This window comes from Stigmatopora nigra, chromosome 6 (genome assembly GCF_051989575.1).
Source record: "Stigmatopora nigra isolate UIUO_SnigA chromosome 6, RoL_Snig_1.1, whole genome shotgun sequence".
In the NCBI taxonomy this organism is placed as follows: Eukaryota; Metazoa; Chordata; class Actinopteri; order Syngnathiformes; family Syngnathidae; genus Stigmatopora; species Stigmatopora nigra.
In genome coordinates this window covers 16,178,120-16,206,083 of record NC_135513.1, presented here as the reverse complement: position 1 = coordinate 16,206,083, position 27,964 = coordinate 16,178,120, and the positions used below count along the sequence as shown (strand labels likewise).

General features: G+C 52.1%; 3 protein-coding genes across 3 annotated transcripts; 2 read left to right on the top strand and 1 right to left on the bottom strand.

Annotated features, from left to right (window-relative positions):
* Positions 1 to 119: 119 nt before the first annotated feature.
* On the bottom strand, positions 120 to 4,466 carry krt222 (keratin 222). The gene is made up of 7 exons (XM_077718722.1): positions 4,116 to 4,466; positions 3,801 to 3,990; positions 2,783 to 2,865; positions 2,480 to 2,633; positions 2,150 to 2,359; positions 1,201 to 1,326; positions 120 to 990 (listed from the first exon to the last, which is right to left on the bottom strand). Exons 2-7 carry the CDS (start codon positions 3,948 to 3,950, stop codon positions 670 to 672), a joined length of 1,044 nt encoding a protein of 347 aa, XP_077574848.1. The 5' UTR covers positions 3,951 to 3,990; positions 4,116 to 4,466; the 3' UTR covers positions 120 to 669.
* Positions 4,467 to 6,939: 2,473 nt separating this feature from the next.
* On the top strand, positions 6,940 to 9,856 carry LOC144197964 (keratin, type I cytoskeletal 42-like). The gene is made up of 8 exons (XM_077718718.1): positions 6,940 to 7,381; positions 7,457 to 7,539; positions 7,923 to 8,079; positions 8,601 to 8,765; positions 8,867 to 8,992; positions 9,082 to 9,302; positions 9,409 to 9,440; positions 9,522 to 9,856. Exons 1-8 carry the CDS (start codon positions 7,010 to 7,012, stop codon positions 9,626 to 9,628), a joined length of 1,263 nt encoding a protein of 420 aa, XP_077574844.1. The 5' UTR covers positions 6,940 to 7,009; the 3' UTR covers positions 9,629 to 9,856.
* A 998-nt stretch (positions 9,857 to 10,854) lies between these two features.
* Positions 10,855 to 27,702, top strand: LOC144197963 (regulating synaptic membrane exocytosis protein 1-like). Its single transcript, XM_077718717.1, is given in 31 exon segments — positions 10,855 to 11,519; positions 13,949 to 14,162; positions 14,378 to 14,398; positions 15,654 to 15,946; positions 16,005 to 16,744; positions 17,360 to 17,400; positions 17,594 to 17,704; positions 17,863 to 17,962; positions 18,087 to 18,210; positions 18,431 to 18,477; positions 18,553 to 18,725; positions 18,728 to 19,102; positions 19,182 to 19,323; positions 19,496 to 19,552; positions 20,316 to 20,484; positions 20,581 to 20,697; positions 21,091 to 21,153; positions 21,441 to 21,518; positions 21,943 to 22,092; positions 22,459 to 22,548; positions 22,690 to 22,779; positions 23,158 to 23,264; positions 23,343 to 23,446; positions 23,536 to 23,696; positions 23,895 to 24,056; positions 24,253 to 24,470; positions 25,265 to 25,409; positions 25,685 to 25,794; positions 25,876 to 25,977; positions 27,262 to 27,401; positions 27,467 to 27,702. Coding segments are annotated over 31 exon segments (4,833 nt in total). The 5' UTR covers positions 10,855 to 11,349; the 3' UTR covers positions 27,686 to 27,702.
* The last annotated feature ends 262 nt before the right edge of the window (positions 27,703 to 27,964 follow it).

Sequence of the window (27,964 nt, the reverse complement as noted above, 5' to 3'; positions counted from 1 at the left end):
GGATCGGACGCTGCTTCGTCACCGAAGCTGTTTTGGCCACTCCTGTCACCAGATTTCCCGAGTGGCCAGCTCCACTGCCATTGGTTTGGACCCGTGTACCTGCAGGGGGGGGGGAAATATGCTCATATATGCATTGTAGTTTTAGGCTTACGTTCCATTTGCTAATATATTGTTTTTTTCTGGATGGCTGGTAGATGAGGTTCAATCCTTTCATGCACCGATGGTGACTTTCTTTTCAGGACTTTCTGGCCACTCCTTTCACTCGTCAGCTGTTATTGTCGGCGCTAGACGTCTAGACGGGGAGGAGGCCAAATCAACTCAAGGTTCATTCCCTCCCAATCAAAAGGTGCAGGCTAGGCTACGTTGTTCCCAGCTCTGGGGTGAGCTGGCACATATTAGCGTATCTGAAATGAGTCATCACTTCCCATTAAGGCATCTAAACTCTAATGTAGTCTGTCTGTGCTTAGGAGAAATTGGCCTCCGAGTGGTGACTTTATAGGTCGACGGGTTTGGAAGGAAGATTGCAAAAAGGCGTCTTCCCCAAAAAGTAGCGCAATCGACAAAGCAAGACCAGACTAGCTTGATGAGAAAGGAGCGTGCTATGAGGTGGCGTCACTTTCCAGCCAAGCCTTTCATGGCCTTTTCCCGCATTCAAAGTACTATTTCCAGTCAACACGGTGAATCCCGGAGCACCCAAATCCCTCCGACGGCTTCCATAAAATGACTCATCCATGGAAGTGCGCGGGATGTGGGGCCTCCCCGAACCCACCGGCCTTCCTCCCGTTCCAGCAGTCGCCTGTAAGCGGCCATCTCCCGCTCCAGTCGCGTTTTGTGGCGGAGCATCCGCTCGCGGTGCCGACGCTGGGCGCTTAGGTGGTTCCTCACTTGCTCCAGTTCAGCCCGCAAGCCGTCGATGACCCGGGAAAGTTCCCGTAGCTGGCCAGAGTACAGACATTGGGTGTTCTGGAGAGAGCTCTCCAGGCCTTTCTCCTGGAAAACAAGGGGAAAGAAAACAAGGCGTCAAAAAGCTGCCGGCCGACGCCCTTATTTTGCCACTGAAAATGAGGGTTGGCGTATTGGCAAATAGGGGCTTTGCGGCAAAAGAGCAGAAAGTGACCTTTGACTGAAAGGACCGACGAAAATGCCCATGACTTTAATAGGAGACGGCGTCTGCAAGTCACTGCTTTGGGGCTTCCTTACCAAGGCACGGAGGGTCTCCATCTCCACCCGGAGGGAGTGCCATTGCCCTCGGGCCTGGAATAATTCGGCCCTGGCCTCCAGCAACGCCGCGCTGCCGAGGTCAACCTGCGTCGGCGCTGCTTCCCCCTGAAGCAAAGAAGAAGAACCTGAGAGGGTGCTTGCTTGGCCTCTTCTTAATTCTGGGGCCAGGTGAGGGAGGGATGTAGGGGAGCCTCGGAGGGGGCTCAGCTATGGGGCTGCCTGCGCTCCAGTGCAGATCCACATAAGTCTGCTTAGGGTTAGGGCGGGGCTACAATAGCCAAAGTTTTCTTCCTGTTGGCTCGTCTCTGTCATAATAGCTGGTTTTGATGACTTGATTTCCCCTCCGTCTATCAAACGGCCATTTATTGTTGACATACGCAACATATCTGTGATCATAGAAATGGCCACGGAGGCAGCGGAAAGAAACCTCCGTCACGTGGCATAAATCATCTAATGGCATAAAGAAGTTGACAGGCATTCAATTGAATCAAAGTGAACGGAATTGAACATGTAGAGCCGCCCACTCTTTGAGTTTCTCTTGAAAGACAGCGAGCGGCGGCGGCGGCGGCGGCGGCGACGGCGACGGCAGCTGTGTTGACACTGTTGCGCACAGCCAGCAGTCGCTCACGCCCCTAAAGCATGCATCAAAGCAGCCACCACATTTGGCCGCTATTACAATATTGAAGTATTCCAAAAAATAAGGGAAAATCAGCGAGTTTTCTTTTACCTTAACTATCGTCGATGACTGACACAAACAACAAACAAACAAACATATAGTATCATGGGGGTTCCATTTGTTTTAGTCAACACCATTTTGATTCAAATGTATAATAGATAAGTCGATGCAAGAGGTAGCCTTTTAGCCTTTCTAGCTAGTATTTGGCAGAATAACGTAAAACAAAGGAGTCGGGAGGGAGGCGACGGGTACCTCCGCCCAGGCTCCGCTTTGGCCGCCTCCGGCTTCCGACGGGCTGCTTCCGGGGGATCCGCCGGCTCCCCGGTTGTGGCCCAGCTCACATTGAGCCGGGATTTGGTCCGGGAGTCTGCTCAGCGCCATCGCCGTGCCGTCTCCCTCCGCTTGAACTGCCGACAGAGCATCGGCGGAGGGAAGTCGTTGCAACTGCGCCGCTCGGGCTGCCTGCGACCACAGGGGAGGGAGAGAGGGAAAGAGGGAGGTCACCGGATGTATTTGGCTTGCTTTGGGCCACGGACGGTAAGTGGGAAAAACATAAAAAGGAGCCATCCTGCCGTGAATGACCTCATACTGTCGGTGGATGACCCCAAGCTGGCTCACAGAGTTTTCAATGTCCGCCCGCAGAATGACACGGCTCTGCTGGTTCTTCCTCTTGGACTCCCTCAAAGCGGCCACCCGCTCCTCCAGACGCCGGGTCAGGCGCTGTTCTCTCTCGCACCTGAAACACATCACGTTTTTGTCCATCGCACGGAAGAATGGAGTACGAGGACCCGGAAGAGGACGTTTCCACGTCCGGACCGCCGTTTGGGATGAATGCCGCCCAACGGCCTTTAAAGGAAAGGCTTGAAAGGCCACGGAAAGGCTGACCTGCTCTCGATGGCTGCCGCTCGGCTTTTCGTGCTTTCGCATTGCGATGCCAACTGGGCATTCTCCAACAGGAGTTTGTCAACCTGCAACAATAAAAGGGGGAAGAAGAAGAAAGGTGGTAACAACTCCTTGTAACACTTACTTCAACCAAGCCAAAAGCACAACGGCAAAAGTGTTTTTGGGGGGGGATTAAAAGGCATTCAAATGCAAATGTGCCCGTTCAAGCATCAGAAAAGAACAAGTTTATTTTTGGATAACGTATTTAATGAGCAACATGACTTTTAGTAATGCTACAGAAGATATTTGGGAGGCGACACGCCCAATTGGAAGGAAAGCCAAATAGAGAATGACTGGGAATATGTAAAGCCTTTACAGGAATCCCATGGGAGTGTTTCAATCTTTTCATGACAGCCACGGAAGCCCAAAGCCTTTCTAAGACTATCGGATCAAAAGGCACTTCATGACTTGGACTTGATGTCGAAACACAAACAAAAACCAAGTGCTTCATTTAGCTGAGACCAGGGAGCACTTTTTTCTTTCTATCCGGGCCTTCCAGGTGTTCGAGCGCGCCGCTAATTGAAAGGCGTGGCTAGACTTTTACAATACCATATTGATTGAAGGTCGTTTGAATATCTGCCGCCGCCGCCGCCGCCGCCGAGAAGTCCCATTAGTCGGGCGCACGCGACCAGTCGTGTGACCATTCCACAACGTCTCATCGGCCGCCGATGTGCACATCGGGGGCAAAAACAATGTGAAAGGGAAGGGCTGAAGCAGCGGCGGCCCTTTGTTATCTAGACCAATTTTACTCAAGTATGCAATAAGTCAAAAGTATGCGGCGGTAAAACATCCGTTACCCGAGTAAATGTGCCGCCTGACGGACGACACACCTGCGGTATAGAGTTTGGGCGTTGTCCTATTTTTTATGCAAACTTTCTTTTGAACTGGTTTAGTCGAGCAAACAGCCACGAGTCACATCCTACATACGGCGCACGCTGGACCAATCCTGAACCAGACTCACCCGAGCGCGCAGTTCCTCCACGGCGTCCTCCTGTTGGGACCAGGCCCCAGAAGGACACTGCTTTCTGGCCAAGTGTGGCCGGTCGTCCGCCCACCGCAGCCGGTCGGCCCGCTCCGGGAAGCCCCCGAAACCGGGCCGGGCACCCCACATGATCTGACTAGAGTTCCTGGGCGAGTCCGTCTAAAAGTGACTGGCGGGGACAGAAAGGGTCGCTGGCGGAGGTCATTTTCATCTCCAAAGAAAGCCCACCCACGTACTTGTTTCCAAACAGAAGTGATCCTTGTACTTCACTGCGTCAACCCAGTCAATGTTTACCTCAGTGGTACTCAGGTGAAGTCCCGCGGCCTCCCCTGCCGTGACGGTCCCACTTCTCGCTCACCACAAGCTCTCGTCCCAGTTTAAGCAAAATTTCTGTCTCTCGCCATCCCTGGCCCAGAAGGACTGGATTGGTTTCCAGAACTTGCGCGGCGTCCTCCTGGGTGCAGCGGCAAAAAAAATAAAAATAAATAAATAGGCGGTGTGGAACAGAGCTTAGGTGTACCACGAGCAAGACTTTGTGCGCCGCGATCCGTCGGGGCCACGCGCTGGGCCCCTTTGTCCAATGTGATCCAGGATTACTTAGTACTTTGTGGCTTGGAAACAAGCTGCAACACAAGGTAAAATGGGAAGCCACCACCGCCAGTCCCTCTGAACTCTGGACGTGTTTACGAGAAGAACCATAAAAAGTGCTCCCACTTGTGGACTTTCCCCAGAACAGAAAGACCATAATATTTCTCCTTTTACATTTGATGACAAGAAAAGTATTATTTCTATTCACTTGACAGTTTTTAATGGCACAGCTGGAAAACACAACAAATACCTTATAGTCTTTTCCAGTGAAAGTTGATGGAAGTTTGCCTTATCTGTTTCTGTTTCTGCTGACATAATAAACAAGCGTCAAGACCGAATGGATTGAATTTTGTTCCCCCATCCGCCTTTGAAAGAAACACTATCCGTTTATCTTTGAGGTGTGAGCACCATAAATGTTTCTTTTGTTCAGTCCAGGTCTTTCATTGCTTTAGTCAATTTGCACTTGCGTACGAGTAAATTTGCTCATCAAATAACTTGCCCATGAGCACTTTCCCTCTTGGGCCCGCATGGCTTGTCACCACGACAAATAGTCATAAAAAAAAAAAAGAAGAAAAGATTCCTATTCACCTAGGTTATTAAAATGCTCATGAATGATGTAAAAAAAAAGTTGCAGGTAGAGAAGCGAGACAGATGAATTATGTGGAAGTTCATGGTCAGGATTTCCCCATTTTTCCGGCTGGAAACAATGAAAGCACGCCTTGAACGTGGGCCGGCGTGACCGTTGATGATGGCGGAAGAGATTAGTTGTTGACACCATCCAAACTTCATAGCTTACATTTTTCCTCCACACCTTGAGTGTCTGTCTGCGTGGCCGTTTGGAATGATGGAAGAGATGGTGGGACATTTGTTCTTTTTGTTCAGCGTGCAAACTTCATTCCTGGCATTTTTCATGTAACGCTGTCAAAAGACTTTCCTTTGAAACGACACAAGCGGAACAAAAAAAAGGGGCGTTCCCAACCGTCTGGATGGAGCGCTTCCCCCATTAGACAATTACAATCATTAAGAGCAAATATGTCATTAAGTCGACTAAGCATTACATTTCTCGTCATCCGAACGAGACGTGAGAAATGCCGACCAGTCTCCGTCTTCTTTCGACGACCCCGCCGTGGAGTAAAACGGGGCGCTGGCAAAAAAATGGCCTCCGAGAAAAATGGCACGCGGCGGCGCAATGGTTTTTTGAATGCTGGTGGCGAGACCAAATCCCTTTTGATTTGATTTTTATTTTGTATTCTTGAAAGAATGTTTGTTGAAAGGCTGCAGGCTTCAATGAGATCACAAAACAATTAAAGTAGGAGTGGCAAAGCCGCAATGCCACCGCCGCCGAGTGTTATGCAGAACAGGGCTAGGCAAACAAGTTTGACACCAAACAAGTCAGGACCCACTCACTCACTCACTCACTCACTCACTCACTCTCACACACACACTTATGCCCAAGACAAAGTTCCCTGTCACGCTGATGATTTTCTCCTTTATGGTTAGCGTCGTCAATGACGTCGGCCAACGGGACGGCTTATCCGCGCCCCACGGGGAAGCCAGGTGAAAATGGAGAGAAATGTCCACCTAAAAGCCATCAACTGAAATCCCAGCAGGCCCCTGGGGACCAATTGGCATTGAATTGACGGTAAACGGCACGGTGAGATAGGAGCCAATGAGCACACCCACACGTACGCCCGCCCACACCCCTATTTCCTATGAACTTGTAGATTGTTGCCCGGTGATTATAATTTACAAAGATGTGAGAGTGAAATGCGGTTAACGGGCCCAAAAAAAAAAAAGAATGTGTAACCACAAAAGGGTGTGAAGTCAGAAATTCCACCCGTTTTTCCAGCTGGGAAACAATCACGGGCGTCGTCCATCACATTATCTCCAAAGACAGTTGGTAGGAGACAAACCAGTCTTGCCGCCCGCCGCTTCTCCAGTTGAAGAAGAAACTCTTTTTCACTTTGGAAAATTACTGCTTCATTTCGAAAGGTTTAAAGAGACATAAGCACATTTTTTCATTTTTTTTAATTCATCTTCTCACCGTCACACCAATGTGTTCAATCAAGGCTTCCATTTGAATGACACAGGGTAGTTTTCAATTTGAAATATAATTATAATGACATGGAATGGATGGAGTTTGACTGACATCCCATGTAAAAAGGAGGATGACAGGTGCTCATTCATGGATGGGGTGGGGTGGGCGGGGGGTCCTTGCGAGGAATCCCTTTGGAATTCTCTTTAACGGCGGAAGCCCAAATGTGGAGCGGGACGTTTTACCAGGCGTGGTTGGGTAGGCGTCTCACGTGCCCCGACTCGCCCCCCCCCCCCCCCCCCCCCCCGTTGCCGCCGCCCCGGCCACCCGTGCCCGAACAACCGCCCCCGGAGGCGACACGCCCGCTGGCCGGGTTGCGTCACGGCCCGCCCGGGTTTTGGCCGGGCCGCTCCCTTTGAGGGATGGCCACTCCCTTTGGGGGGATGGCCACTCCCCCAAAAGGAAGCCGCCCGATAAAAGCCCTCCCGCGCCACGGCCGGGCTCCATCTCCTCTCTGGCTTTTTGTCCGGCTGGCTAAAGTCTCAGTGTACAAACTCCGATCACCATGAGCACCTCCATCCGCACGGGAATGTCGTCCATGTCGCTGTCCTCCCTGCCCGTGTCCGGCGTACGGCGGGCCACCAGCGTGTACGCCGGCTCCGGGGGCCGCAACGTGCAGGTCTCCTACGGCGGCGGACTGAGCTCGGACTGGTCCCTGGCCGGGGGCTCCGGCGACGGCGTCAACTTTGGCGGCAGCGAAAAGATGGCCATGCAGAACCTCAACGACCGGCTGGCCACTTACCTGGACAAGGTGCGCCTCCTGGAGACCGCCAACTCCAAATTGGAGATTCAAATCCACGAGTGGTACAGCAAGCAGGCCCCCATCACCAGAGATTACTCCAAGTACGAGCCCATCATCGCCGACCTGCGCAGGAAGGTGAGCGTCTGGAGAGTCGGCGTTAGTCAAGCGCCGTTGACAGAACACGGCCTTTGTGTGTTTTTTTTTTTTTAGATCAGCGAGGCGGCTCAGACCAACGCCAGGTTGATGCTGCAGATCGACAATGCCAGGCTGGCGGGAGAGGATTTCAGAATGAAGTGAGTGGTCGTCATAACGCCGCTTTGGACCTCGTCTTTTGGGCGCCTTCTTTTTCCTTCGTGTCGCTCCGTCGGGGAGATATTGATAGTCGACTCAATGCCTATACTGCCATTCTACAATGACAAGCTTCAGCACAAAGTCCTAAAAAAAGATGGATACCGTGTGAAGTGAGGTGAAGAAGCAATTCAAGTGGTTAGCGAGCCGCAATCTCATGGGTATCGTCACGGCTGCGGTCGTCAGATATCCCAGCTGTCAGAGAGTGTACACAAAGCGTCCCGTTTCCTCCGTCAGAGATGAAGAAAACCGGCTCGACGGGTTTTTAGACGGCCCTTGATCCGGCGCGCGTGCCAACACTCACGCTCGTCCCGACGTGAACCCGCAGGTACGAGAACGAGCTGGCCGTGCGCATGTCGGTGGAAGCGGACATCGCCGGGCTGCGCAAGGTGGTGGACGACCTGACGGTGGCTCGCACCGACTTGGAGATGCAAGTGGAGGGTCTGAAGGAAGAGCTCATCTATTTGAAGAAGAACCACGCCGAGGTGAGCCGGCCCACGTCGATCGCACTCAAAACGTGGGGAGGGCGGGTTAGGGTGTCGATCGGCGTTTCGTCCCGTGTTTTCCCAAAATAGCCGCGAGGCCAAGCCCGATCAGTCAACACACGCTAAACTAACCGGTCCACGGCACCGTCTCATGTTTTCGCAAGTGGCGCACCCGGCGGCGGTGGGGGTGCCGGTGCCGACCTTCGGCGGCAAGCATTAGTCATGTGGAAAGTATACGGAGTAGATGATGATGACGACATATTTGATCAGGGTGTGACAAGACGCTTGTAAATCATTGACACTTAACGGGAAGTCTGCTATTTATCCAACGTGCCCAGACATTTCGTATGGAGAGAAAAAAAACGTGCCCTTCTTAAACATGGAAAGTCATTTTCCTAAAAAGGCTTGCTAAAAATGTCATTGTCAGGACACATTCTGATTGGAAAGGCAATGTCCAGCAGCTGTCATTTTCTTCTTCAACTCTTCTGAATCCCCGTGGCGTTGTTCCCCTCCCCCCGCAGGAAATGGCGGCCTTGCGTAACCAATTGAGTACCTGCGGCGTGAACGTGGAAGTGGACCCGGGTCCCGGCGAAGGCATGAGCAGAACCATCGAAGAGATCAGGAGACAGTACGAGGCCATCACCGAGAAGAACCGTCGCGACATGGACAACTGGTACAAGGCCAAGGTGGGTAGGGGCCAGACGCCGCAAAGTCCGCCGCGGGCTTTTGGCCGGAGCCACGGCCGGCCTGACGCCCTTTGCCTTCCTCCCCCCGCCCTTTCCCGCAGTTCGACGAGTTGAACAAGCAAGTGGCCAGCAGCACGCAGACCCTCCAGACGTCCCGCACGGAGATTAGCGAGCTGCAGAGAACGTTGCAGGCCCTGCAGATCGAACTCCAGTCTCAGATCAGCCTGGTAAGAAGAAGCCGGCCGGCCGCCGCCGCCGCCGCCGTAAAATAAAGAGAGAGAGAGACGTCTCTGAGAGCCCCGCCCCCCCTGGACAGAGATCCGCCGTGGAGAGTCAGTTGGCCGAGACGGAGTCGCGTTACGCCCTGCAACTGAGCCAGCTCCAGGCCATCGTCAACGGGCTGGAGAACGAGCTGGGCCAGATGAGGTTGGACATCGAGAGGCAGGCGTCCGAATACAAGGTGCTGCTGGACATCAAGACCAGGCTGGAGATGGAGATCGCCGAATACAGAAGATTGCTGGACGGGGAAAGCGTCAAGTAAGAGAGTTGCATCGGGGCTCGGTCTCGGCCGCCGCTCCATTCTCTGGTGCGTTCACTAAAAGGAAGCCTTGGATTTTGCCCTTTTTTTTTGCTTCATTTGCAGGAGCGTGCAAATTGTTAAAGAAGTCAAAAAAGGTCAGTCGGTGGGCAGAGGGGATGTATCTCTCTTCCTTTAGGCAGCATTTCACCTTCAATCTGGCTTGTGTCCCTCTTTAGTGGAACCCATCAGAACCCAGAGAACCAGAGTCGTGGTGGAGGAGATCGTGGATGGAAAAGTGGTGTCCCGTACAGAAGATGTGGATGTTGACGTGATTAAGAATTAGGAGCCATCACCCATCTGTCAGGCAATAAAAAACAAAAAAATAAAAGATTATTATCATTGGGATGAGATATTTTTGCCACAGAACGTTGCCATGTCCTTTAAATATGGCAACAACAACAAAAAAGACAAAAGTAACAGGAAAATAACGCCCTGCACAACCCAAACTTAACAGCCATCGACAAAGGGCGCCCTGTCAAATACAAATAAAAAGATTCACGTGACACTAAAATCTTCCCATTGTCTTTATTGGTTCATTTTCCGTAGCGCTAATCCTCGTGCCTCGTCAAACACTGGCGTTCTCTGATGTGTTTGCTCATCTTTGCACATTGTGTGTGCGCCGGCTCAGTTATGTTTTCGCCAAATAGAAAAGATAAATACCACTTTATTTGTACAACTGTTACGTCTAAAAATACAGAAGAGCTCTGTTGGATGGCCCTTCCTTCACTGGAAAACTTTATGATCAATCATTCTTGCGTTACAATGAAGACACGATGAATTCCCTTTAAGTTCAATTCTAGCATTCGGCTTTCGAATGAATAAGTCTTGGTTCATTATAAAATGAGGACAGACTGATAGAAACAGCACCACCGTGTGGCAGAATTAGTAGTGGCAAGTGTGCTTTTTGTTAATGTTGGACACAATATTTTCAGGTTTTTTTTCTTCCTTTTTATTCGATTCAACTTTGTGTTATGGTTGATATTCAGTCTTAAATATTCAGTTACGCTCATTCGTTTTGGTTTTTTTTTTTTTTAAATCTGAAAATCTACCAAGCGTTTGGGTGTATGGCGTTCGAAAGAACCTAGCTAATATTTCTTCATAAAAGCGAGCGTGACGTGACTGAGCGAGCTCATTTGTACATTGTCACGACCTACACGATGACAAAATCATGCACCACGGCCTGCTGACGTCACAGTCGCCTCCTCGGTGACGTCAATTTCAAGCGCCGGGCCCGCTTAAATTTCAAGTGTGTCTGGAGGGAGGAAAAACGAAGATAATGGATTGTGTCTCCAACTTTAGCAATGGCTTTACGTATTTCACCAAAAAGTTGACACGGTGTGCCGATTTCTGTGCGCCAAATGTCTTCCTGTTGGCTTCGTTCTTTTTAAGTAGTCTGCTCAAAAGACGGAGTCGAGGACCTCCGTCGCACATGAGTAAGCGCAAGAGAGGAAGAGAGAAAGGGGGGCAAGAGGGGAGAGAGCGAGAAAGAGAGGAGGGAGGGGGAGAGAGATAGAGAGAAACAGACTCCGCCTATCGCAAAACAGCATCCGGAGACGCCAGCTGAGAAAATACAGCATCCAAGGAGGCAAACGAGGATCTTGGAAGCAGGAAAGTCAAATGAGCTCCCCCGGAGGCGATCGGGCGGCTTTGAGGAAACGACGACCATAAGACAAACAAACAAGATCAGAAAGGAAGAAAAAAAATATATATCCCCGGAGAGCCGTCGACGAAAAGCTTAAAAGCCAGGGCGGCCGCGAGGATGACCGGCTGGCACTCCGCCCCCGGGCCGGGACCGCTGCCGTCGCCGCTGCAACCGCCGCCGTCGCCCTCGCCCTCGTCGTCCTCATCGCTGCCTTATACCCGCAGCGTCTCTTGAGGTGTGGCTGAGAAAACCGCTGGAGGATTCCGTCGGCCGAGACGACACGACGAGGAGGAGGGGGAGCAAGAGGAGGAGGAGGCGGCGGCGCCGCCGGCGGCGGTGCTGCTCGGGCCCCGGTGGAAAAGATGTCCGCCTCGGTGGGGCCACAGAGCGGCCCTCGCCCGGCCGCCGTGGTGCCGCCATCCATGCCGGACCTCCCGGATTTGAGTCATCTGACCGAGGAGGAGCGCCAAATCATCATGGCGGTGATGGCTCGCCAAAAGGAGGAGGAGGATAAAGAAGAAGCCATGTTGAAGTAAGATTTTCAAATGATGGAGATAGATCATCCTCTCGTGGCCCCCGCCCTTTTGCCTTTCCTCCGGCATCGGCTACGCTACGCGCGTCGTCATTTGCAACGCTCGCTCACGTGTTTGCCGACATAGTGTCGGGCCGGCCTTTCGGATCCGTACGGGTCCGTACGGGTCCGTACGGGTCCGGCTTGGACGTGACCTCCGTTGGGGCCGACCTCCTCTCCAGAATAGGGTGTGACAGCAGCAGTAGCACTAGCAGTAGCAGTAGTAGTAGTAGCAGCGCTGATGAATCATAGCACCCCCTCCCCTCCTCTTGCCCCTTTTTCAATGGGGACTGCACCCCGTGCTTCCCTTTACAAATCCCAATTTCCCTTCGAATGCGTGCATGCCACGGAGGCCGCTACTGGTAAAGTGCAGGGCCAATCGCTTCTCCCATGGCTACGATAACAACATCTCGTCTCGGTAGACCGGTGCCTTCGATTGATACCCCCCTCTCAAAAAAAGGTTCTAAAATCCAAGATGGGGTGCGGTTGGCCATATTGGCAGGCCCCCGCTGCCCGGGCACGGCTCGGCTTGGCTCGGGGGTGGGACGCGGCGTTTTGGGACAGCTTCCCAAATGCTGCCGGCATGGCCAGGTGTCTGTAGCTCACGTGGATCCTCCAAGAGGAGGAGCATCACAGTCATTTGTTTTCTTTTTCTGAGGCCAGTACTGTCTCATTTCCTAACTCTGAGCCCATTTTTTTGCCTCTATTCATCCCAGAGATAATCAATGCCAATGTTTGAGGCGGTTGATGTTTTTCTCAATGGGTCATCGCAGGTCTTTGTGAGGAGGGATTTTCTCCTTTTCAAATTCAAGCACTCCTCTGAGCAAGTACCATGATTTCTGGCCACAAAAATGAAAAGAAGACAAGGTACGAGATGGAGCCAATATTATAAATTTGCCCTGTGACCTTAAAGCCATTCAAATTGAGCACCCTTGTTCCCGGCCATCTTTTCTTTGGGCCGATCAAAGCTGACTATTAAGTGCCGTTGCTCTTTAAGTCAGAAGAAATGAGTAGGTGAAAGTCCAAGTGAGATTTCCCCGTTGACCTTCTTGGCCTTTAAAGAAAAGCCTTTGAGTTGTGTGTCAATCAACGGAGTGTCTGTCGTGTCGCAATATTGCCCCCCACCGCCCCAAAAGGCTTTTTTTGTCGCCATCATTGAGCCCTAGGGGGCACTACTTTCACACCAATTTTTACAGTTCGAAAAAAACCAACCAACAAGCAATAGGCCGACTCTGTTTGCCCCTTCGGATCAACTTTACCTGCACTTGAGCACTAATCATTGCATAATATGTTGAGTTCGTGCTACAATATATTGTGTAGAAATCCATGGGAAAGTAGTATTAGGCTACACATCAATAATGTGTGGTTGAATTTGTCGTATAGCAAATAAATAGCAAGCTGTTTTACACGTATAGTGGTAAAGTGAAATACAAATGGTAAAGGTTAACAAGGAAAGAAAAAAAAATCATTGAGTGCAACAACATCCATCACCCAGCCCAGCCCAGTGAATACTATTTCAATATTTCAGAAGACGCTTCTAAGTGTGCACTATTTTTACAACCTGATCCATAATTCAGCATTAACATTTTTCTCTTCGAAACTTGGAAAAAATCCTTTTGTCCATCTTGGGCGCCACACACGCACACACTGTCGACTATAGCGGGATTCCCCTTCAGATGCGTGCGTGTGATCTGTCTGTCGGTCGAGCAGGCCCGAAAGGAAGGGAATAAAAGAAGATATGAGAGCTTTGGGTGCATCTCGCTTGGGCACTTACTATTTCACCACCGTGTATTTATGCCGCGTAAGCCTGCCCACTAGCGGACGAAAGAAGAGGTGCAGCCGTCGTATCAATTATGGCAACCCCCCAAAAAGAGAGATATCGATAGAGGTGATATCCCCATATATGACGGAAAGGATTTTTAAAATCAACAAGTTGATCATTGCACTTTAAATGATTCACTTGGCTCTACCATCTGACAATTGGGTGGAAACATTTGAGTCGCGCCACACAACTATTTGTGGATTAACAAGTGGAATATGAACTAAGGAGTCAAGCGGGTGTGTGTGTGTGTGGGTGGGTGGGTGTGTAGGTATGTGTGTTAGCGGGTTGAGCTTGCTGAGATAGAGGGGGATTATGCCATGCTGGTGATTACTCCACAAAGCTGGCTGTGAGAGGAGGTCAGAGGTTTTCCACGCTGCATGTCATCTACGTGTAATATACAAGTACAAAGCACATATTTCTTTCAACTGGAAAGTGGACCCAATGAGAAAAAAAAACTCCCTTCAAAAAAAATGATGATGCCTCATGGGAATTGTACCCCTCTGATGGCAACCGTATTGCAAAGTTCATGGTTAAGGTCAATAATGTACTTTTGCTCCCCCCCCCCCAGAACACTGCACCAGCAGTTTGAGAGCTACAAGCAGGAGGTGCGGCGCATCGGGGCCGAGAGTCGGCGGCAGCCGGCGCAGCAGAAGGACGACGCCCCCACCTGCGGCATCTGCCGCAAGACCAAGTTTGCCGACGGCTGCGGTCACCCGTGCTCCTACTGCCGGACCAAATTCTGCGCCCGCTGCGGGGGTCGGGTCTCTCTGCGCTCCAACAACGTGAGCTCACCGACCGTGGTGCCGTTTCCTCGTGTTAGCTGGCTAGCTGGCCAGCGGCCCCTTGTCCGCTCCTGTGCCTTTCTCGCTTTTGAAAGAGAGGCGGACAGTTTCAGTCAGTCGGTTTTGCCAGGGTTCATCCAATGAGAATGTCCCAAGCGGAAGCCACGACTAACACACCTCCGCATCTGTTGTTTGTCTCCCTTTCCCCCGCAAAGTGTATCGTAACAAAGGAGAGGGTAAGGCTTTCTCCATCTGACGTATTTCTTGCATGATTTGCCCTTCTCCACGTCGGTCAGGGTCTGCATTCATTTGAGCGTAAGAATCCGCTCCAATTGTCCCATCCAACACGACTGGTCGTCTCATCCGATGGTCCTTCTGAGAAGGAATTCAGACCCTGACCGTCGAGCGGAAAAGTGCATGACGGGTGGCACTTTGCTCCCACGCCCAACCTTCTCCCAAATGCCGTCGGGTGACTTGCTCCGAGTGGAGACAAAGGACCAAAGTGTCCATTTTTCCAAGCATTGACTGGGCAGAGCGGCATGCAAATGTGAACCAAAGCTAGGATAGGCACCTCGCAAACCTTTGCATGAGAACACCTTGCTTGCTTTCCAGAGCAGTGGACAAATGCTAGCGTGTGTATCACTATCCAATAGCCAAAGGATGCTATTTCAGATTGATCCGAGTTTGTAAACGAGTCCCCAAGTTTGTCCCCCTGCACATGACACTGTGATCCCTGTGTGAGTTGATTTCACACACTGTACGATGGGCCCAAACCTGGTCGGAACCTGTGGCGTAAGAAGTCGACGGCAGCAGATGCGCCAGTCTTTTGCGTGCGCGTCCCAGTGAGAAGTGGACGCTTTGATTGTCATTTGATGATGAGTTGGAAAATACGTAGCCGGGGGGGGGGGGGGGGGGGGGCTGAGAGGATTAGCGGCCGCCCATAATCTGAAAATTCTCTTCTGACGCAAAGAGGTGGAGAAAGTCATGAAAGGGAGCGCTCGCTGCGGGCCATCGGGATCCAACGGCCATTCCAGCCTTGTAGACTGGGAAACTATTATTTAATGGGAGCCTTTCTAAATTGGGGCTTCTGCCGTGGATCTCTCGGTCCCCCTTTGGGATTGTAAATCCTGCTGCGTTTGCGCCGTCCAAGCCAGCCCACGCGCATCCGGCCACCATGCTTCCGTGTGAGTATTTCACGTTGTCTCGGGCCCTGATTGGGGGGACCTCCGATCCAATGGCATCATTTGCAGCCACAATCCATCAAAATGTGTCTTTCTCTTCGCTGCGGCTCAAAATGCAGAGAATGCATTTGAATGATAGGCCATCACTTGCCGTGTGAATGAAAAAGCTTCTTCCCCTGCGCTCGTCCTCACCTCTTTGGCTACTTTGATTTTAAAAAGCACCGGCGAATGTTTTCCCCAATGTTGTCTGGACGCGACGTCATTGATTCTCCGTTGATGACTCTTTGTTTTGTATTTTCTCGCGCCACAGGTGATGTGGGTGTGCAACCTGTGCCGTAAGCAGCAGGAGATTCTCACCAAATCGGGAGAATGGTTTTCCCAGTCGGAGGCGCGGCCCGGGAGCCCCGTCTCCGCCTCCGTCTCCGCCTCCAATGAGCCGGCCAAGAGGCCCGACGGCAAGCCGCTCCGCTCCAAGTCCCACGCCCCGTCCTCGGCGACGGACGCCAATAGCGAGGCCATGCATCGGACGCCGGGCGGCCCCGCCTCCAAGGTTCCCGACGCCTCGCCCGCCACTCGCTGCCAGAGTCTCCCGCCACGTGAAAAGTAAGATCCCAGCGTGCGTGAAACTTTCTATTCGCCCGACCATCTCGTTTCCGTCTAGGAAAAGGCCGGTTTCGTACCACGAACAAAACGGCGGGGCGGGCCCGGGGCGCGGCGCGGGCCGCAGATCTTCCGGGAAGCTGCCCTCCCAGTCGTCTTTGGACGAGAGGGTCGTCGGGAGCCCGGAGAGACGGCCCGGGGACGGACGCCCGGCGGAGAGGACCCTCTCGCGGGACCCCCGGGACCAGTCGACTCGCCCACTCGGCGAGGAGGACGAGCAGGAGGAGCGTCGGCGGCGCGAAGAGGAGTTCCGCACCCGCTACCGCAGCGACCCCAACCTGGCCCGCTATCCCGTCAAGCCGCAAAAGGAGGAGCAGGAGATGCGGATGCACGCCAAGGTGTCCAAGGTCCGACACCAACGGCGACACAGCGACCTGGCCATCAACGAGGTGGGGCGGGGGCCGCCCGAAGGGGCCCCCCGCCCCGGCAAGCGGGGAGGAGGCCGCGGGGCCCCGTCGGAACGCTCCCGGGCCTATTCGGCCGAGAGGACCGCGGGGGAGGCCGAGGAGAGGGGCCGCTCGGAGCCCGGGAATGGCGGCGGCGGCGGCGGCCTGTCCAGGGAGGGCTCGCAGAGTTCGGAAGCGGCCGAGTCTCTGCGGCCGCCCCCTTTGCGCTCGTGCAAGAGCAAGCGCGGCGTCAACAAGAGGCAGATGTCCATCAGCAGCTCAGACGAGGAGGGCGGCTCCACGCCCGAGTACACCAGCTGCGAGGACGTGGACATGGAAAGCGTCAGCGAGAAAGGTCAGTTTTGCACTCGCACACAAACCAATGGAGTATTACCACCGCTATTCCCATTTGAATTCAATCCACTGACGGTGAAAAGGTTATTTATAGCAAAGAGAGAAAAGTTGTTTCTGTGGCCAAAAAGGACTTTGCAATGCATTTTTGACAGTAGAATTACCGTTCCAAAGGTACTCTGTTGTACTCCCGCGTTACAGTACGTATGGGAGTGGGAGAATACAATTATTAGTAAATGTGTCCTTTGCACGTGGCCACTGGCGCCGTGCGGACGGACAGCTTTCCTTGATTTGCCCAAAGCGTGTGATTGAGGCCAGCAGATTTATGGAATTAGGTCAGTGTTTCTCTTGCCACGTAATGCTTGACAAACTGCCACGTACTAAAGATGAGCTCCGGACACTCTGCCATGCGCCACTTTGCATTCCTTTTTTAAAATTTGTCCCAGGTCAGCCCGCCGCCTCTGTCTTTTTTGCGGGCAACTGGAACGTCCCGTGCCAGACGTTCCACGAGGCCGCATCTCGTCTCCGTAGCCCGTCATTTGGCCGGTGGCAATGCTTTGCAGACCAAAGCATAGTATTTTCAAACAATTGAGCTCTATTTTTCGTTTTATTTTCACAGGTGACTGGGACTGTCACCTCCTGGATCCTAGCGTCTGGCACGTAAGTCTCCAAACAATGTTTTTCCACCGGGCCACTTCTCTTTTTTTATGGCCGTCACTCATTGACTAAATGATTCCAATTGGGGTTAAGCAGACCAAAAGGGGATGCCATCGGATGGCACTTTGTTCTTTGCGCTTCACCGTTTGACACGTCCTGGTGAAAAGTGAATTATTTTTTTGTTGGGTCCCCGCAGCATCCGGTCACGTGGCAGCCTTCCAAAGAGGGCGATCATCTGATCGGCCGCATCACCTTGAGCAAGAGGTCGGCTCTGCCACGAGAAGCCGGCTCCCTCCTGGGCTTAAAAGTAGGCAAAGACGCACCCTCCGCACCCTCCGCGCCCTCCGCACCCTCCGCGCCATCTGTTCACCCGCTCGCAAACACGATGGCGGACGGAAACCGGCACAAAGGAAAGCGATTAAGGCGGCGTCCCGTCTTTGATCTCGGGCCCTGGCATTATCGCAGGTCGTCGGTGGGAAAATGACACAGACGGGAAGACTTGGAGCCTTCATCACCAAAGTCAAAAAAGGCAGCCTGGCAGATGTGGTTGGACATTTGAGACCAGGTGAGAGTAAAGCACTTTTGGGACTTGTAAAGAAAGCGTCCTTTTATTCCATTTTGCCACAATAGTTGAGTGTCAGTTGGCACCCGTGCAAGCGACCAAATATTCCCCACTTTTGTTCCTTCAGGCGATGAGGTGTTGCAGTGGAACGGCAAGTCGTTGCCGGGAGCCACCAAGAAAGAGGTGTACAATATCATCCTGGAATCCAAGGCCCAGCCTCAAGTGGAACTTGTCGTCTCCAGACCCATCGGGTAACATTGCCTTATCCACTTTTCTTTTAGCCCGCTGAGTACGAGCAAGTATGACTAAGTAGTGTGCCATTCATTTTGGTAGGACAGGCCAAATGCCCCAAATGATAGAAACAATAGTACTTTCCCACCGTGTTGCACTGAAATAACGTCATCTCTTGGCTTGTCCTTAAATTGTCTCTTTTGACCGCTGTTGTTTGTTTGTTTGTTTTAATGCACACAGGGACATTCCCAGAATCCCAGAGTCATCTCATCCTCCTCTGGAGTCTAGTAAGTATCTGACGCCATTTGACCGTCTGCTCTGGGCCCGCCCCTTCACCTCTGCCACTTGTCGTCCTTTCCCAGCCGGTTCCAGTTCGTTCGAGTCCCAGAAAATGGAGCGGCCCTCCATCTCGGTCATGTCCCCCACCAGCCCGGGGACCCTCCGAGACCTTCCTCCGCCGCTGCCCGGACAACTCTCCGTAAGTGTGGGCGCCCCGCGTGGACGACGGACAACTCGGCCAAACGCCCCGCCGTGGTCCGGCAGGTGAAACTGTGGTACGACAAAGTGGGCCATCAGCTGATCGTCAACGTCCTCCAAGCCACGGAGCTGCCGGCGCGCCCCGACGGACGACCGCGGAACCCCTACGTCAAGATGTACTTTTTGCCCGACAGAAGGTTTGTGCCAGACGCCACTGGGCCACGGCGGCCGTTCGATAACCCCGACGAACGATGGCGTTGCAGCGACAAGAGCAAGCGTCGGACGAAAACGGTGAAGAAGAGCGCCGAGCCCAAGTGGAATCAGACCTTCCTGTATCCGCACGTGCATCGGCGAGACTTTCGCGAGCGCATGCTGGAGATCACCGTCTGGGACCAACCGCGGGTCCAGGAAGAGGAGAGTCAATTCATGGGCGAGGTAAGTCCAGTGGGGTGGACGGACGTGGTCCAACCCACCTCGGGCTCCATTCCCTTTCTCACCTCCCGTCTGGTCTCAGATCCTGATCGAGCTGGAGACGGCCTTACTGGACGACATCCCCCACTGGTACAAACTGCAGGCGCACGACGCGTCTTCCATCCCGTTGCCTCAGGCGTCGCCGTACTTTTCGCGCAGACACGTCCCCGCCAAGAAACTCCAGAGTAGGTCTTTTTCTTCCTCCTCCTCCGTTGACGCGCGAGCGCCTTCTCTCGGCCGTTGCCGACGGCGCGCACCATCGATCGGCCCCGGCCGTGGGCACCAGATGGGTCCGGATCGTCCCGACCTTACATCCTTCTTGTATTTGTGTGTGTGTGTGGGTGTGTGTGACTGCAGGGTCTCATCGCATCATCGATACAGAGTTTGATGATGCTTTGATGCTAGTGACCAAAGGTGGGTACGGCGTGGTTCCTATGTACGTGTTGCCCGGTAGCCGCCTGCGGGCGCCCAGCACTGGCTGAGAGAACGGACCATTGCCCCCTAAGGCCCCCCGGGGCCCCCTTAAAGTTCAGCGATCCAACCTCTCGCGGCCAAATCTTCAAATCCACCGTCAAGGAATGCTAGTGGTTTTTTTCCCCCCCTATTGGACTGGCGGCGTATGCTACGCGGTGCGCTCGCTGTAGGCAATACAGGGGGGCGCATTACAAGGTTCTCCTCCTCTGCTGACTGTAGGAACACTGGAAGGCATGCCCAAGTGTAGCTTTTTACTTCACCGCCATTCCACCTAGTGTGTGGTGCATGCCTCATCTGGACTCCAAAGGAAATGGGCCTTTGGTAATACAGTGGCACCTCTGCTGAGGAAATCAAGTACAACTGGAGTTTTTTTTTTTTTTATGCAATTGACACGTGGAAGCCCTCACCCCAATCAGGGTCCCCCTAAATAGCCCCCAGGGGAGGTTAGCCAGGTATTGGGGGAGCAATTTAGTTTTTGGGGGAATTTCTTTGGTATTGGAGATACTATTGGCAAGTAGGGGTACCACTGTATTTGCTAACCTATACACAATGCAAAGAATTGTAAATAATGTTGTTTTTCTGACGGAGCGCCACAGGAAGGGCTATCGACAAAATAAGCCGTTTGTTCCAGAAGGGGAAAGCAAAGAAAGTCCACGGCTCCACAGCTCATCCGTCTCCGTGTGTTTGGATGATTTTCTAGGAGGAGGAGGAGGAGGAGGAGGAGAGCGCAGTTCCCGGGACAGAGAGCGGGCCAGCACCTTGACGGTACCCGAACAGCAGCGCGCCCTCCAGCATCGCTCTCGCTCGGTGTCTCCTCACCGAGAAGATTCGTGCCGGGCCAGGTCGCGCCCGGCGTACGTCCCCATGCAAAGGTCGCTGACCTTTTAGTCTCACCGTATTGATGACTTGAGTGTCGTCATCTAAACCACTTGATTTCTTTTTTTTTTTTTTTTTTTTGGAAATGTCAGGAGCCTGGATGAGATCCACCAGAAGCGCCATCACTCCCAGTCGCCCTCCCATTACCTGGACTCCACTTTAGAGCACCAACGCTCCGGCGACTCGGATTACGAGTACTCCGAAGACAGGTAATGCCTTTTAAAACACTAAATACTGAAATAGTACATTAAGGGTGTGGCGTTTTATTTTGGAATAATAGAAGTAGCACCTTAACTTTGGTCCAAATGGTTAACCTCCTACGACCTGCCGAATTTTCATTGTGGAGATTGTTGCAAATGTTACAGTTTGGACTAAAAAGATTGTACACTGATTTGAAGCCTAATTCTCGTCCAAATAAGAAAGACAAAACCCAGTTTGGCTCTTGGGAGGTTGATGTGGATTTACCGGTAGCTCTGAGTGATTGATTTGATGTTTTTTGTCACTCATGAAATCACGAGCCCGTCTGAGTTGCCATCCTCCTGTGTTGTCTTTTTTTGGGCGGCTTTTTCATTTGTTCACCCACATCGTCACGGCACTGACAGTGAGGCCCCGGAGACGCGCGGCTCAATCCGAGGCGGGAGTGCCGAGTGCCTGCACACAAACAGGTAAAAAAAAAAAAAATCATTCGAAATAGGACTACCATCCCCAGACCATATGATTTCAGACCATTTTTGTAAGCGCCGTCACACCCTGACGTGTGTGTCGCTATCGATGGAATGTTTTGTGTGGAAAATGACCGGGTTTTTTTTTGTTACCTATTTTAGTCAGTGTGTGAAAAGGTTGCTACGCCATGAGGGAGCTTTAATTTGATCTATCTTGTTGTGACTCACAGTCGCCATCTACTTTTGTTTCCCCCCCACTTTCTTTTTTTCTTTGTGCGCATGGCAAGCAGAGGTGCATGTAAACATAGCCACACCCTCCCTCCCAAAATGCCCCTCTTAGTGAATGGTATCCACAAAGACATGTACAGGTAAGCAAAAAGGGGAGCCCTTCTTGCCCTTTTTCTTCCTCCATCCCTCGTGGTCGTTTGTGCCGTTTGGTGGCGCCCCCCCTTGGCTTTTTTTGTGAACGTACGCAGCACCTCGCTCTAACCGTCTGTCCCTCCAAAATCTACAAATGTGGTCCGCCAAGCATATTGTAGAGCATCAAAACAATGCTACTCTTTCATTGTGACTGTCTTGCTCGGTCCAATGTGTTGACGGATTGACTCATTTCTTTTGTAAGCATTCCCATTGTCTCGTGATGGTAAGAGCCAAAGGAGAAGCCCACGGACGACGGCGCTTTGGCTCTGCGGGCTTTTTCTTCCTTTTGTGCTTCGGCTGTGGGTTAAGCTGCATGTTTCATTGAGTCTTTCCTTTTGCTCTTTGTGTATTTTGTTGTCGGACGGTGTCCAGCTGCACCCTCCCCGCATGCTTAAAGAGCAAGCTGGCCCAAAGGCAAGAGGGGGGCCACCACCCCCACCACCACCACCACCACAACAACAACATGCATCGTAGCATCTTTGCACACCGTGTGCTCAGGTTCACTGATGAGGTCCCCGTTAGGTAAGGAGATTGGGATGGTGCAAAACGCCTTTGCTTCTGCTCCGTCTGGCAGAAGCCAGGTAGATTTTGGCCTGGGAATCCACCTGGGGAAGGCCACCATCTGTCCAAAATTCCAAAATAACCCCACGGCAAGCTTTCACCCTCGCAGCCGGCGTAGGGACGAATGAATGGACATACGTAGTGACGGCCAGAATGGCGTCTGAGCACCTTTTTTTTTTTATTCCGTTTTGTCTCCTCTGATTGAGCTGTCACCGTGATTCGATCGCGCGTCAAAATGTTTTCTTCCTTTCTACTGCTATTGAGCATCCGGTTTTCCCTTTGCCAAATCCTTTCCATTTTCTCTCTCTCTTTCTTTTTCTCTTTCAGTGACCTGCAGCCATCGTTGGATCGAGCCAGGAGCGCCAGCACCACCTGTTTGCGACCGGACGCCAACGTCCACTCTTGTGACCGAGACAGGTAGTCAGAAAAAGCACATTACTCCCAAATGTTCATTGGTTTCCCGTCAAGGCACAACTGTAGTTGGAGCGGCATGTTCAAATTCATGCGTCATTTATTGGTCACGGATGTCATTGCTCTCTTTAATTTTGCCAACGGAAGTCGCATCCAGCCCACGTCTATCCTGAGGGGCAGTCGTGGCAAAGGCTTTCCGCTGAGGCCCTTGGGCCAGACGCCATCGCAGACGGACAGGTGCATGCCGTGATCGGCGGCTGGCCGGCTCGCCCTACTGTGTGCTCCCGTTCTTTTTTTTTTTGCTCACGTCTCTGCACGACAAGCGCATTTTTTTTTGTCCGATGGTCGGCGGGCCGAGCCAGTGTGGGAGACTTTGAGGATCTCCTTTTAAGCCCAAACCTAGCGTACACGCCGCTGGTGTATCTGTGGCTTTGTGGTGTGTACGCCGTGGCTAACTCCTCCTCTGCCTGGTGTGTCCTTTTTGTCCCCCTTGGCTTTAATGATCATTTTGGGTCTATCGGTGATCTCCTTTCTTCCCCCTCTGAGAAAAGAGGCCACATGTCAAGCACATGTCCCCCATTTTAACAGCTTTTTTTTTTCCCTGTCTTTGGCCAGAACGCACCCCCACGGCAGCCCCTCTTCCCCAATGGGGACTCCCCCGTCAGGTCGCAGGGGCCGCCAGCTACCGCAGCTTCCGGCCAAGAGCAGCAGCGTAGAACAAGGTCTGCCGTCTGTCTGTTTGCGTACTTTCAAGTATTAAGCTTGTTATTTTCCCGGGATGACTGTGGCTTTCCTCTTAGCGCTGGCCGTGGAAGAACGAGCCCGCCAGCTGCACGTCAAAGTCCACGCCTACAGGCATTCCGCTTCCCGCGACCCGGAGTCGGAGCTCAAGAATAAACGGGAGGTGAGCCCTGCGGGATGCTCCTAAAGAGCCGAAAACATTCAAGTGGACTTTGAGGAAAATGATGAATTTGTGCGCTTGGTGTTTTGCAGATGTTTGCGGAACAGCGACGCGGCAGCGACAACATGTCCGCCAGGTCGTCCGACAGCGACATGAGCGACATGTCGGCTCTCTCCCGCGCCAGCAGTGCCTCTCGCCTCAGTAGCGCCAGCTACATGTCGGTCCAGTCGGAACGCCCCGGGGGACGTCTCAGGTTGGTGTTGTCCATCACCGGCATCCTCCACTCCCATCCATCCCCCCTCCGTCCATTTGTTTGCACCATAACGACTGTGCGTTGTGTCCTTTTCTCTCTTTGCATGCCTGCATGTTTCCGTCCAACGGCGTGCGCGCGTGTGGCCGTGCCACGTGACGCGGCGAACGCTCGCGGGGCAAAAAAAAAAACCCAAACCAGACTCAGGTCAAAGTCCTTAGAGGAGGAAAAAAAGGACAGGAGGATCTCGTGGGGGGTGACTAGGGAAGAGGAGAGGAAGAGGGCGGCCGCAAAGAGGCCCGGCTCGCAGGAGTTGAAGCGCAGGAGGCACACGGTAGCCGGAGAAACACACGACTCCTCCAGGTAAAGACAAATACGTTTGCGCCCGTCCACGTCCGGCCGGCGTCGGAAAGAAGTGTTTGGCCCCTCCCTGGTGGATTTCTCATTCCAAATATGGATGAAGCGTCCGTGTTTTTGGGGCGGACTTTGCTTTTGAGACGGACATCCACTGGAAACATTTCAACGACTGTTTGTCTTCTCTTCTTTTCTTTTTTTTCAGTCGACAGATGAGAGCGTCGGCGGGACGCAGCATGCCCAAAAGCTCCAGCGCCAGCGGGGACATCTACACGCAGGAGCGCACGGACGGCAGCCAATCGGACACGGCGCTGGGCACGCTGGGCGGAGGCGGCAAGAAGCGACGCTCCAGTCTCAGCGCCCGCGTGGTGGCCATCGTGGGGAACCGCCGCAGTCGCAGTACCTCCCAGATCGGCGGCCCGGGTGAGTCGCTCACTCGGGCAAAGCATCCATTTGTCCTTCTTTGGATTGGCAAAATCAATGATGGCCGCCTATTTGAGAATGCCTCGGGCTTCAAATCTCATCTCCGACTTCAATTTTGTTAGAGGCCGAAAAAGCAGCTTGCTCTAGTTAAGGGAAAATAAGAAAAAGTACACGTGCCCAGCGTCCCCTTTTGAATGATACACTCTACATATTTCATTGGGTGCACTCCGTCATGTTTTGTGCTGGGGGGCGGTGGGCATTTATCCCGGCCCTGCCGTCCATTAAGACAATGAGGCGCCTTTTGTCCCGGGGAACAAACTGTACTGAAGGAAGGTACATTTGCAAATCTTCTTTTATTCTGTAAAAAAACGGCTGGTACCCTTTGTTGCACAGTGCATGTTTACAAAAAAAAAAAAAAAAAAACTTATATAAGTTGCCCCCTCCCTCCCGATTCCAAGTCCAATTCATCTGGAGTCGCTGGCTGATGAAAGGCGAGCGTTCCCTTTTTTTGGGGATCAAATGTTTAAAAAGCTATTTGAGCGCAAGCCGCCTCGAGGGGGGAACGTGTCTGGCTTGTCTTGCTAGTGGAGAGAAAGGAAGCCGAGATAGAAAGCAAAGATTGAAAACACGTCCATCATTTCTGTCCAAGTCAGGGGACAGTCAAGGCAGGTAAGCTAAAATCTCCAATTAAGAGCCTTACATTGTGGAATGTGTTCTTGTTGTTTTGCTACATTGTGGGACAAGATATGATTTGACCTAAAAATGTGACCAATGATCATGATCCTTTTTTTCAGAGGCCAAAACTAAAAAGGAGAAAGGAGCGCCCATCCAGAGGAGCACAGAGACGGGCATGGCGGTGGAGCTGAGCAGGAACATGAGCCGGCAACCCAGCAGGGAGTCCAACAACGGCAACATGAACAGCTACAACTCCGAGGGGAAGTCAGTCTTCTTTTCTTTTTATCTCTTTGAGTCATAGCAGCTAAAACCACAGCCTTCTATTACACATTTGTTTTCACCCGAGGGGCTTCTGTTTTTTATCAACTGTAGTAAACACTTTTGACTCCAAGGAAAGGCACCACACGAAGGGATTATTTTTAGCCCATGTGAACACTTTTGGCTTCCGTCAAAAGTCACCGACATCAAATGAATTGTGCCGAATGCCATGGCGCCTTTTGTGTCTTTTTATGTCACTAATGTCTCTGTGTTTGTCTTAGTATCTTCTCTGGGGTCAACCTGGGAGCCAGCAGCCAGTTCAGCGACTTTTTAGACGGCCTGGGTCCGGCTCAGTTGGTGGGCAGGCAAACACTGGCCACACCCGCCATAGGTGACCGCAACAAAGTGGAAATGTAATTCATCATGGTCTCATTTTTTGTTCTGAAAATCTTTTTTTCCCTTTTTTTTTCAGGTGACATTCAGATCGGAATGATGGAGAAAAAGGGTCAACTGGAGGTGGAAGTCATCCGAGCACGCGGTCTGGTCCAAAAGCCGGGATCCAAATCCCTTCCAGGTATTTCAAAGTCTGTTCAACCTTAAACATCTACTGCGGGGGTGGGCAAACCCGTGGACCTCGACGTAGCTTTTTGTTCCGAAGCCATCCGGCACAGACAGTTGAAGCAGTGGGGGTTGGGCTGAAACAAGCACCTGATGCCAATCCACTAATTGCACTCGCAGGTCACTTAGTATTGTGGAAAGTTTTCCTCTTTACAAGTAGAAACCAAAGCACTGACTTTTGGCCTTGTTTTGAAATTTTGCACTGCCCTGATAAATGAATGCCTTGGCTTATGGGATGCTATATTTTATTTCCCTTATTTGATACATTTTTTGGGATCATTTCAAATTGTGCAGAACAACTTTTTGTACAGGATTTTTTTAAAGTAGTTTTTTTGGTCCAATCTCAATTTACCCAATTTTGTCTCAATTTTGGGGGGCACAGCTTTTGGTCTTGGAGGGCTGCTGCACTTGCAGCTTTTTCCTTCTAACCCATCCAGTGCAGGCACATCTATTCAAAGTTGAATCAACGGGGGTTGGGCCGTCGTGGGTCGGGGGTGGGGGGCAGCTTTTGGTTCAAGTCATCCCGCACCGACCGAGCTGACTGACAAACTTGAAGGTGTGGGTGGGGGTTGGGCTGTGACAAGCAGCTGATGCCAATCCACTGATTGTACACACAGGACACTTAGTATTGCAGAAAGTTTCCTCTTTAGAAATTGAAACCAAAGCACTCACTTTTGGCCTTTTTATTTAATTTGCCCAAACGTGTTATATGAATGCCTTTGTTTTATGGGATGCTATATTTTATTTCCCTTATTTGATACTTTTTTTGGGATCATTTCAAATTGTGTAGAACAACTTTTGTATGGGATTTTTTGAAGTAGGCTTTTGGTCAAATAACCAATTTCAGCTCAATTTTGGGTGGGCAAAGTCTTGGGCCTTGGAGGGCCACTGCACTTGCAGCTTTTTCCTTTCAAGACACCCAGCGCAGATAGATGTATTCAAAGGTGAATCAACGGGGGTTGGGCCGTTGTAGGTAGGGGGGAGGGAGGGAGGGAGGGAGTTGCTTTTTGCTCGATCCAACCGTCCAGCACCGACCGAGCTGACTTACAAACTTGAAGGTGTGGGTGGGGGTTGGGCTGTGTGAAGCAGCAGACGCCAATCACTGATTGCACTCGCAGGTCACTTAGTATTGCGGAAAGTTTCCTCTTTAGAGCTTGGAATGAAAATATCTACCGTGGAATAGTTTTCCCACCACTGATTGAAAATAGAAGCACTTTTAACTCGTTTGCTCTTTCCGCAGCACCTTACGTCAAGGTCTATTTGTTGAATAACGGCGCCTACGTGGCCAAAAAGAAAACCAAGATTGCTCGCAAAACCCTGGACCCGCTCTACCAGCAGGCGCTGCTCTTTGAGGAAAGCCCGCAGGGGAAAGTCTTACAGGTGAGGCAAATGGCTCCCGCCCGGACGGCGCCAGAGAGGAAACTGTTCCCTTGCGCCCCCTCCAGGTGATCGTGTGGGGCGACTACGGGCGCATGGACCACAAGAGCTTCATGGGAGTGGCCCAAATCCTCCTGGAGGAGCTGGACTTATCCAGCACGGTCATCGGTTGGTACAAGTTGTTCCCGCCTTCTTCTCTGGTGGATCCCACTCTGGCTTCCCTCACCCGCCGAGCGTCTCAGTCGTCGCTGGACAGTTCCTCGGGACCTCCCGGGGTCCGATGCTAGCGGAGCCCCGGCTCGCCCACGGCGGCCCAAATGTCCGGCGACAACAATCAGAAAAGGCACCGCCAGGAGAAATCCTCGTTGACATCTTACAATCACTCCCAACTATCGTGGTTCATTTTTGTGGGCCTTCTGTCACAGATACTGCAGTCCCCCAGAGCCCCTTTTTCGAAGATTGGCGGCTGTCCGCGGACGACGAGCCGTAGTCTGAGAGACCGTTAGGTGGACGGACGGACCGACAGACCACGAGTAAACAAATGAAGCAGGGTCCATTGCAAGCAA